Source organism: Triticum dicoccoides, chromosome 6A (assembly GCF_002162155.2).
Source record: "Triticum dicoccoides isolate Atlit2015 ecotype Zavitan chromosome 6A, WEW_v2.0, whole genome shotgun sequence".
Classification (NCBI taxonomy): Eukaryota; Viridiplantae; Streptophyta; class Magnoliopsida; order Poales; family Poaceae; genus Triticum; species Triticum dicoccoides.
The window spans coordinates 565,727,622-565,739,136 of NC_041390.1; the positions used below are offsets into that span (position 1 = coordinate 565,727,622).

The 11,515-nt window shown below is 46.0% G+C and overlaps 2 protein-coding genes across 2 annotated transcripts; both read left to right on the top strand.

The window, feature by feature from the left end:
- Positions 1 to 291: 291 nt before the first annotated feature.
- LOC119317963 (probable pectin methyltransferase QUA2) lies at positions 292 to 5,889 on the top strand. The gene is made up of 8 exons (XM_037592472.1): positions 292 to 1,281; positions 1,379 to 1,508; positions 2,334 to 2,574; positions 2,980 to 3,202; positions 3,294 to 3,463; positions 3,587 to 3,890; positions 4,469 to 4,607; positions 5,201 to 5,889. Exons 1-8 carry the CDS (start codon positions 656 to 658, stop codon positions 5,348 to 5,350), a joined length of 1,983 nt encoding a protein of 660 aa, XP_037448369.1. The 5' UTR covers positions 292 to 655; the 3' UTR covers positions 5,351 to 5,889.
- A 1,726-nt stretch (positions 5,890 to 7,615) lies between these two features.
- On the top strand, positions 7,616 to 10,293 carry LOC119317965 (5'-adenylylsulfate reductase-like 3). Its single transcript, XM_037592473.1, has 4 exons — positions 7,616 to 7,966; positions 8,906 to 9,093; positions 9,192 to 9,316; positions 9,621 to 10,293. The coding sequence occupies exons 1-4, from the start codon at positions 7,781 to 7,783 to the stop codon at positions 10,073 to 10,075; spliced, it is 954 nt and encodes a 317-aa protein (XP_037448370.1). The 5' UTR covers positions 7,616 to 7,780; the 3' UTR covers positions 10,076 to 10,293.
- The last annotated feature ends 1,222 nt before the right edge of the window (positions 10,294 to 11,515 follow it).

An 11,515-nucleotide genomic window follows, 5' to 3' on the forward strand; every position in this document is an offset into this window, starting at 1 on the left:
ATCCCAGCAAATCCAGGAAAAATAGAAGAAAACTCACATTCTGTAGCATCACGAGACTGTCGACCGGGCGGACACACGTCAAACAAAAACTCATCATCCGGTACATCTCCTCTAATCCTCCTCCCCTCCGCGGGGCCCGCGCCGCATTCATTTTTCTGTTCCATCCCCACCGGCCTCGCCACCCCGCTCTCCCACCGACGGCGGGCCCGGCCCCGGCCGTCACCGTCGCGCGCCAGCGCCGTGGACCGCGCCTTTATTTATACCGGTGCCGTCGACGGAGCAACCCGCTGTTACACACGCAGTAACAGAAGATACGGATTGGGAGCGCGCAGTCCCGTCCCGTTCCGTGGAGGCCGAGAGGGGAGGAGATCCGGCGCGGAACGGCCGAGGACGCGCTGCTTTGGTGGCGTGGTACGCTCGCTGGTGGTACCACCGCCACTGCTGCGCCTTCTCTCGCCCCATTTACTCGCCGTGCGACCGCCATTGATTGGCTGACTGATTGATTGAAGGGGTGTTGAGGCCGTGGCAGGCGGTGGAGCGGGAGTGGGAGTGGTGGAGTGCGGCGCCATTGCGGAATTGGGAGCGGGAGCGGGAGTCGGTGGTGGTCTGATGCGGCGCGGGCTGGGGCAGTGAGATCCGCAGCAGCAGCGCAGCCATGTCGCGGCCGCTGTACCGGGGGTTCTCGGGGGGCGGCGGCGGGAAGGACCGCTGCGCCGACGAGGGCCGCCACTACGACCCCAAGCAGCCCGGCGAGAACGGCATTGGCGCGGCCACCCCCGCGCGGGGGAGGAAGCGGCGCCTCGCGGCCGCGGCGGCGAGGATCGGGGTCCTCGTGCTCGCCGCGGCGGCGCTCGTGGGGTCGGTGGCGTGGGCCGGGTCGCTCTACGCGGGGCGCGGGGCCGCCGCGGCGATGGCGGCCGCCTCGGCGCACCGCGGCTACCGGCGGCTGCAGGAGCAGCTGATCACCGACCTGCTCGACATCGGCGTGCTCGCCGGCGGCGGGCTCCGCTCGCGGGAGGCGGAGGCGTGCGCGGCCGAGTACGAGAACCACGTGCCCTGCTACTACAACGGCTCGGACGCCGTCGACGTCTCGGATCTGGGCGGCGGCGTCGTCATCAGCTACGAGCGCCAGTGCGCGCGGGAGGGCAGGGCCACCTGCCTCGTCGCGCCGCCGCGGGCCTACCGCACCCCCGTGCGCTGGCCCAGCAGCAAGGACTTCATCTGGAAGGACAACGTGCGGATTAGCGGCCATGAATTCTCCTCGGGGAGCCTCTTCAAGAGGTACGCGAACAATCTGTTACTCTATTTGGGAAATGTTGAGGTGGTAGGCTTCATCTATTGGTTGTGAATTTGCCTGTCTCCGGTTGATTGTTCGTAGGATGATGGTGGAAGAGGACCAGATCTCCTTCCCGTCGGACGCACATTTGTCTGACGGCGTGGAGGATTACGCGCATCGGATTGCCGAGATGATTGGCCTGCGGAACGAGTTCAATTTCAATGAGGCCGGGGTGAGCTGCTGCCAAATTCCTCTCTGTGTTTAACGGTCTGTAGTGTCACAGGTGGTGACTGGAATTACCTAGCAGAACTAAACCAGTGACATTTCTGTTTATGAGGTTTACCCTTGGTAAATTACTGAATTTACCTCGTTGAAAAGGCACACTTGATAGTGCTCCCTGTCAACAGCTTAATACTTCTTCCTTGCAAAAAAAAAAAAAACAGCTTAATACTTCTGATAAGTTCTGCTAAAATTTCCCATCTGATTTTCTTGTATTTGTAGAGGTTGCATAAAGATAACTCTCACTGTAATCTTTTTAATCTGAAATCATGGAGCAAGCTCAAGTACAAAAATTCTGACAAGTAACAAAATGGACGAGCTCACTGTAATCTTCAGTATTTTTTTAGATAGTTGCACTAACTGATTTTTTATTGTGGGATTTGTGTCCAGCGGCACCGGTCCATTGTGGCCTTTCCATTAAACATACCTTTACAGATTTTGCATGGTCAGTGGTCTGGAAAGTGCTGGTCAGTTTCCACTTAATCTGGCCTTTGAAAATCATGTATAGTCAATGCGTTGGAAAGTTTATATCAGGGTTTCTTGTACTGTGCTGCGAATTTTTTCTTGGTGGGCCAGTAGGACAGCCACTACGATCCATAATGTTGAACGTAGTGGAGATATCTTGGGTTGTACTTTTCTTGGCAAGTTCATATGATGTTTCCACTGTTGCTATTTGCTACTTCAGCTCATAGTTCATCTGCTAGTCTGATATTATAGTTTTTGGGATAATTGTTGAGTTTATGACAGTTCTGATTTCTCAGTGGCATGTAATTTTCAGGTGAGGACAGTCCTTGATATAGAATGTGGATTTGGTACCTTGGGGGCACATTTATTTGAGAGAGACCTCTTGACTATGTGCATTGCTAACTATGAGTCATCGGGCAGTCAAGTGCAAATCACACTAGAGAGAGGAATTCCTGCACTGATTGGTTCATTTGCATCAAAGCAGCTTCCATATCCCTATCTTTCATTTGACATGGTGCACTGTGCAAGATGCAATGTTGAATGGGACAAAAACGGTATGCATGGAGTATTCCCTTGGTTCTTTTCAGTGTCTTAACTCTCATTGATCGAAATAATTTCAGCTAGTCACCAGTTCAAGCTAATCCATCAACAGATGACTTGCACGTTTACCACCTTTTAAGATATGTGTACCCAAAGATGATGTAAATTTGTTGCTTTGTACTAATGTTCAAGGACATACCGTCATGTACCAAAAGTGAAAAATCATACTTTCCTTGTGAATGAATTCTGCCCTATCTTATTTCAGGATTGTTTGCCACTACCAACAGGCATACGCAGAATTAAGTTAACAAAAATCCATGTGTAGATTTACCATAAATATGTACTTAGAATCTTTTTGTACCTCATGAAAATTTAACATTAACTCTCTTGCTGTATGTTACTTTACTCTCTTGCTGCAGATGGTGTTTTCTTGGTTGAAGTAGACAGGCTCTTGAGGCCTGGTGGATACTTTGTTTGGACAACAAGTCTGAATACACACAGGGCCTTACGTGACAAAGAAAATCAAAAGAAATGGGCAACCATCCGCGCCTTGGCTAATAACCTCTGTTGGGAGATGTTGTCACAACAAGATGAGACAAATGTGTGGAAAAAGACAAATAAAAGGGATTGTTACAGTTCAAGGTATTGAATTCTTTTATAACATGTTTCCGTCTTTCTCATGTATTGAATCTAAGGTTTGGAGGAATGATGATTTTGCACTCCTGTGTTATAGGAAATCCGAACCTATGCTTTGTGCTAAAAGTCATGATCCCGAATCACCATACTACAAACCACTAAATCCCTGTATAGCAGGAACAAGAAGTAAGCGTTGGATCCCCATTGAACATCGCACAGCATGGCCTTCTCAGGCTAGATTGAACTCAACAGAGCTTGATATACATGGTAAGTATCAGCATACACAATGGAAGTAGAAAGGTCACAAACAGATGGATGACACTGCTTAGATATGAGCATTTTTATTGAAAATGTTGTCTGTCTTCCAATTAAAACCTTCAAAATTGCCAGGTGTGAATTCAGAAGACTTTGGTGAGGATACTTCCACCTGGGACTCCATGGTGCGAAACTACTGGTCTTTATTGTCTCCACTTATATTTTCTGATCATCCAAAGAGACCTGGTGATGAGGAGCCACATCCACCATTTAACATGCTTAGGAATGTTCTGGATATGAATGCTCACTTTGGTGGATTTAATGCTGCTTTACTCAAGTCTGGAAAATCTGTATGGGTGATGAATGTTGTTCCTACAAATGCCCCGAACTATCTGCCACTTATTTTTGACCGTGGACTTATTGGGGTTCAACACGACTGGTAAGTATTTGCCCCTGAGTTTTTCCTTTCTGACCCCCCCCCCCCCACCCCCTTGTTTCAGGTGTATATCGAGTAATCGCCAACTTTCTATCATACTAAAAATCCACATTGTACGCCACATGTGCATGCGTATACAAGGCACAGCCATGACTCATAATTTTTATCGAACTACATCTTTTTAGCATGCTTATGCAAATTACATTTTTGTACAAGAATTATGTCTTTATCAGATGGGGATCACCACAATGTAAAATGTTACTCCCTCTGCCCCATAATGTAGTGCGTATAGATTTTCAGAAAAGTCAAACTAAGCAAACTTTGACCGAGTTTACACTATTTTTATATAGAATTCCAAACATATACAACATGAAAATATAATTGATGATGTATCCAATGATATGCATTTGGTGTTTAAATGTACATATTTTTGTCCATAAACATGGTCAAAGTTTGTAATGTTTGACTTTTGAAAAAATCTGTACGCACTACATTATGGAACGGCGGGAGTACCTTTTATAGTTCTTTCCTTGTGGATCTTCTGATCACTTTAACTGATAGAATGTCAAACATTTGTTCAGGTGTGAAGCATTTCCAACTTACCCGAGAACATATGATATGGTACATGCTGATGGCTTTCTATCACTTGAAAAGCGCCAAAAACGTAGATGTTCTACTCTTGACATATTCTTGGAAGTTGATCGCATCCTAAGACCAGAGGTAACCAAGTTTTGCTAATTTTACATTTATACTGATATAGGAACTGGATCGTTCAGTCATGAAACCCATATGTAGGTTCCTGTGGATTCTGATCAGTGGGCAATAACGGTGTCCTGTTGTGTGTTGGTGGTTCTAAAAGTAAAATAAAAAACGATTCATATGGCTCCATTCTAACAATTGTTGCTGCTTAACTATGCCATATGCAAGGAAGTTTAGTTTGGGATATCCACAAGATACATTAACTTTGCTTTAATTCCAAAAACTCCATTCTTCATTGCCTGGTCATTCACTATGGCCAAATTGCAAGAGTTATGTTTTTTCTATCTATAGGCTATGTTAACTCTACTATTGAAGAAGCGGCATTCAGTATTGCGTAAACTTAGGTCTGATGCACAAACATTCTCATTTACCTGATTTTAAGAAATTGTCTTTGTAAAGTACTCTGTGTAGTTTTGAATCAGGCTGTCTCTTGGACAAGTCTTGCACTCGCATATATCTATAACTTATATATAAATCAGTGCTTGCATTGACCATTAGATGATGAGTGTTCAATGTATTGTCTAAAATTATGTATTTATTTTATGCCTATGCAGGGCTGGATTATAATACGTGACACAGCCCCTCTTATTGAAGCTGCAAGATCTGTTGCTGCTCAGCTCAGATGGGATGCCCGTATATTGGATCTTGACATAGCTAGCGATGAAAAACTGTTGGTCTGTCAGAAGCCCTTTCTGAAAAAATAATGAGCATACCAGACACTGACACACGATTCAGAAATTGGAATTATTCTTTACCCCAAAATACTGTTACACGTATTGTCCGAGAACAACTGGGAACAAATTTCAGTTGAAACACTGGAGGAATGGGTCAGCTAACTCGTCATGAATCATCATGGGTCGCAAGGTGCCATGAGACTGATCGGGCAAGTGCATGCTGCAGAGGACGACAGGCTTGGTGGCTAAGCTTTCCAGGCCAAGGTTTTACTGCCAAGAGACACGGTGATGAAGGCGGCAAAGTTAATTTTGTAGCAAAACCATATGTTTAATAAAGGGATGATGCTGCGGCGTACATAATCGCGGCCAATGTGTCACATAGGTATAATTCCATTTTTCTCCCTCTCCCTCATTGCATTCTCCTCCTCTGTAATGGTGCTCATTCATTTTTGTATCTTGTATGTAAAATTTGTTGGTATCTATACTGGCCACCCCCAGATTACAATATTTGTGAAATGAAGGTCAATATTTGAGATGAATGATAGGAAAGAGCAAAACGAAATTCTTCATATTAGATGTTTCCAATTCCACCTACATTTCTATTTGTGTCGATTTTGTGCATGTTCCACAGCATGGTATCTGTATTATTCAGGAACTACCTGCATTGGACAGCTACATATGGAACTTGCAGTTTTTCTTACAGATTCTAGTGCAAAATTCCCTGCAGCTATTTTGCACGCCGTTTTTGTGTGTGATTAGTTGCCCATAGACCATAGCCGAAGCTGCTTAGCTTTAGCTGCATGGGTGTTGCTGTACGATTTGAGCCCTCCCATGATTATACTTAGTACGCAGGGTGGAACGTCTAACTCATATCATAGTGTTCTCCAGCTGCCACGGACACCACATCATCAGCAAAGACAAACCGATGGCGATACGCCACCATAAATCCAAACGAATTGACACTGCCGATGCCATTGGCCCTTGATTCCATCCAATGTTTCTTTCATTCCTTGGCATCACAGGGTCAAACCCTGCGAAGGACGGACAAATTATCTCCTCGCAAGTCGTACTCCTGGGCTGGCAGAGCAACTCCCAAAGCAAATTCGGTTGCCGCTGTTTGTCCTGTGGCTGAAAGTTGAAACCGCTGGTGTTCCCGCAAAAAAAAAAAAAAAAAAAGAGAAACCGCTGGTGTTAACAAAAGAAAGACTCGTCGCCTCCCGCTCTTGAAGCAAAATCGATCCACGCTTGTTTCTATCGGCCAGTTGGCTGGCACAATCTTGTTCGCGAGTGTGGTGACAGTGACGGGCCCGGGCCGTCTGAGGCCGGAGATGATTGGCCCATCCGCTCACTCACGCACTCGGTCACAGCCTCTCGCAGGGTTCGGCTCCACCCGCAGGCGCAACGAAATATTCCATCCACCATCTGGTACTGGCAGTACGAAATCTTAATAAGCAAGTCAATCCGGTCCGTTGCAGTTTATAGACCCAACGATAGGATTCTTTTGTGCACCAACAGAAAAGGTAATATTCCTTTTGGGGTCGATGCCGGAGCAAATCAATTTTTGTTCTCCACAAGTTTTGCCATAAGACGAGAGTAGCGGCAGCAAGTTGCGCATACATATATTCTCCTACGTCCAATTATCCGTGACACTGACCCAAAGCAAACCTTCTGCGTCAAAGACCTTTTCTTTTAAGGCTAGTCATAGTGGAAGTAACTTAGGTGAGTAACATAACACATTTCAAAATAAATTTGTTTATGTGACATAGAGTTAATGAGGAGAGAGATACTTGTGGTAACATAATATGTTACTAATTTAACATAACACACCTCGAGGTAATATGAGTCTACAGTATAATGAAGGCTTGCATGTTATCATCCATATCTTACTACCCATTACGAAGGTGATAACATAGACTAGTAATATATGTATGTTACTGGTCTAAGTTACTCCCCACTATGACCAGCCTAAAAGACGACAATATCTCACTGACAGGGTGGTCCCATAGTGACGGGTCATTGCGGGCCCACCGCGGCCTTCTTCATAGGTCCACGTGTGTCGTGATCGATTCTGTGGGTGTAGGCGCGTATTCATAAATATCGCGTCACCATGCCGCGGGGCTGCGAGACCAACCCCGTCACCGCGTGGCGGGCCCCGCACGTCATCCTCCGGATCCCGCGTCCCGGGGGCCAGCTCGCCCGGGCATCTCGTCCGTCCGATCGCGATCGGACTGCGGCCCGGCGCCCGCACCCGATAAAGCGACCCGCCTCGGCCTCACAACGCAAAGGGCTCCCAATCCCGCACGCCCAAACCAACCTCCGCCCGCACCCGTCGGCGCAGCGCAACCGAAAATCCCCGCGGCCGCCGCGCTCCCCCGGCGCCGAGCGCCAGCCGGCCAGCGCATGCGAGGAGCCCCCGGAGCCCGGATCTAGGGCGGGGGGACGCGTCCGTGCCAGGGCCCCATGGGCCGGGGGTCGCCGCGGTGGGCGGCGCTGCTGCTGCTGCTCCTCCTCCTCGCCGCCGCGGGGCTCTCCTCCGCGCATCCCGGGGCGTGCCCGGTGCCCGCCGCGGCGGAGGCCGTGCTCGGGCCTCCCAGCACCTGCTCGCCGCTGGATCGCCGCCTCGGCGACCCGGTCGGCGTCATCGAGGTGAGCTATCCCGACGCTTTTTTTTTTTGATAAAATATACAGCGGCGAATAGATTATTGACGGGGTGAAAGTTGGGGGTCGTGAAATTAGGGATTTTCTAGGTCCATACATGGTGTCAAGGGTGTGGATAGGTTCTTCTATCCTGTCAATTGGTTTATGCATTTTGGCAACCTGCACTGAAAAGCTGCATATGCGTTAAGCTATGAGAAATTTCTCCTTAGGACCAAGCCAGCTTTGGGGGTGTTCTTGTAATACCCCTTTCTAATCAATGGATTCGGCAGCTCTCCTGCCAACATTGAGAAAAAAAAAGGACCAAGCCAGCTTTGTGTTTGGTTTGAAATTCCCTCCTCTGCCCCCTGTGCTCCTATAATAACACGTTGTCCAAAAGTGTTACTATGTTGTATCAATTGGTTTTGTGCCATGTCCCTAAAAAGCCACTTTCATATTTGTTTGGAATTCCCTGCAACTCCTGTTCCTATAGTAACATACTCTGCTGAAGTGTTATGCAGCTTATGCTATGTGTGTTGCATTATCTGTTTTTTGTGACATGTCACTTGCAGATAATCAGGGATACTATTGTGTGCTTCTTCCAATTTGGTCGCATCTTGTATCTTGGGGTTGGTCTGACTTAGAGAAAAAGAATATAAATAAAAACTTGGATGTAGTTTTCCATCCTTGTCTTTTGTTTTTTTCTCCTAAAATGTAGAGCTCAAAATTAGAACATAAAACATATTCTCCCTAACATGGCACCACGTTACATTTAAGTGAGTTAAAAATAATCTGACAACTAGTACTATATCTAACTAATTTTGTTATTTTTTTCTTTTATTGTGATGTAGTGCCTGTTTGTCCCTCCCTTCCTTCATTAGCACAAGGATATTCCATCTGTTGTACTTGTAGAATTGAAGCTGACTCTTAAATTTCTTTAACATTATATAGGGAGATGAGGCTACATTGGCGAGGGCAGTCAATCTTCTTTACTTGAACAAAGATGAGTACATTGCTGTACTTTTCTATGCCTCGTGGTGCCCGTTTTCACAAGAGTGCAAACCTAATTTCGAGAAGTTGGCTCACTTATTCCCAACTATTCGCCATTTTGCATTTGAGGAATCTGCAATTAGGCCAAGGTATGCCCGCCTTTGGACTGAAGAAAAATGTGTTCCTTAGTGTAATACACTACTGTTTGTTTTATGATGGAGTGTAACCTTTGCATTTGAAACTGCAGCATAATATCAAGATATGGAATTCATGGTTTTCCAACACTATTTCTCTTGAATTCAACAATGCGAGTGAGGTACCATGGACCTCGAACTGTTAAGCCACTAGCTGCTTTCTACAGTGATGTTTCAGGTGTGTAAATTGTTGCATACGGACTCTTTCTTCTTTTCCATTCTTTTTTGTATTCTATTTTTTTGGAGTGTGTTGTAGTTTTGCTTGCATGCTTACCAGAGTTCTTCATTGTATTGAGCAACTGAGCTACATGTTCGTATTTTTCCACCTATCTTGTGGTATGAGACATCTTTGTTCCAAACTAGTGTCTATGAGTCTCCTTGTGGTTGGAGTTTGAACTTGGAATTTGTTGTGTTTATGATATCTTTTGTGGCTGCATCTGTTTTTCTAATTGATTTGCTGACGGTCAATTTATGTGATGAAGGCATCAGTGCATCAGTGGAGTCAACCACTGGGGAGGCCATGCCACACCCGTTAGATGAAATTGAGCCAAAAAAGGATGTTGAACCGGAAAATTGTCCATTCTGGTGGGCGCGTTCACCCGAAAATATACTCCAGCAGGATACGTATCTAGCACTGGCAGCTTCTTTTGTAATCCTGCGGTTGCTGTATCTTCTATTCCCAAGGATAGTTTCTGCAGCAAAATGGGCATGGAGGAGGCATACTCTGTTTGCGAACTTGATGGGCGTGCATGAATATTTCTTCACCTACCTCGAGCAAGCAAGACAGAAATTGAGTAGGTTATACCCTTCGAAGCGAGGGAATTTACAGGAGGGGGCAAGGAATGCCACTGCCTGGGCCTCCAAATCATTAGCATCTGTGTCAATCGGAGAACCAAGCACTATCGGAAGGACGAACTCCACGAATGAACTGAGGTGAAGTGTAAACTTTTTTGTCCGCAGGGATATTATGTACAGTAGAGTGATCAGGATATGAGCACCAAGAATCTGTTGTAACCAGCTTTGCTAGCTATTGTAACATCATCATTAGAATAAGCACCTCCCCCAGTATTGTTGCCATTATAACCTTGTCTTGAATAGCTGTTGCCCAAACATATTCTTGGAGGAAAAAGGTTGACGTGTCCGACACTTCCACGACATGTTAGAATTGTATGCATGGCCTCTGTTCAAAAGTTGAGGATGTCAGAACTAGGGTTTTGGGCTGGGACTGCTCACGGTCGTTTCCTTTGTATGTTCGCAGTGTGACGATTCACTAAATGAGATACATGTATGAACTTGTTTGGCATCGGTATGTGATTTCCCCACCCCGTTTGGTTCAGTTTGTTACTCAGAAGTGCAAAAATCTGTTGGTTCCACCACGTATTTGAAGATGTTGTTACAAATTTGCACCGGGCCTGCGTATGAACGGAGTCCAGGAGTAAACAAAATGTAGATCCCACTGCACTGATATACATGATTAGTACCGAAGTTAATTTTTTTTTTTGAGGATGTACCGTGAGTTACATGATCGACTGCACACGCTCTTGAGCATCAGTCTCTGGGCTGGCGAAGTGGTGCAGCCACAGCGCCAGGGCCTCCTCCTGCTGCTCCCACCAAAGCTTCTCGATTAGTTCCTCCAGCATGGTCACCATCTCCACCTTCTCCCTGCTGCTTAGCACCGGCGTGTCCGTCCCGTTGCTCCCGTGGCAGAGCAGCGGCAGCCACGACCGTAGCATCGCCATCCGGTGCTCTGCGTCCTCTGCCGAGTTTGGCGTGCTTGAACAGGAACACTGCACAGAAAGAGACTCGTTTTTCAGGAAGTTGGATACTCCCTTCGTTCCTAAATATAAGTCTTTTAAAAGATTCCACTATAGACTACATACGAAGCAAAATGAGTGAATCTATACTTAAAAAATGTCTACATACATCCGAATGTAGTCTCTATAGTGAAACCTCTAAAAAGACTTACATTTAGGAACAGAGGAAGTAGTTCATAATAAACTCGGTATGTGTGTTTGCTGTAAATTAATGAGCTGTTTGTGTCCATCTTTGCGGTTTGCTTGGGTTACTATCGCACAGAGAGAGTGTTTCCGGGAAGTTGGATAGTTCATCATAAACTCGATACATGAGTTTGTTATAAACCAATGAGCTGTTTGGGAGAGCAGCGATTCGGTGCTCATCTGCAACCCCGTTGAAGAAATTTTTTATAACAAATACTGGAAAAAATCCATTTTTTGCATGGTAGATAATTTGGTGCGTGAGGTGCGTCCCAAATTTCAGATCATTTGGATATCTAAGTAGCTCTCGGAAAAAGACAAATTTGGGGTTCGTAAAAATTTCTACTGTTCATATACTGTTCCGACCCAATTTGTCTTTTTTG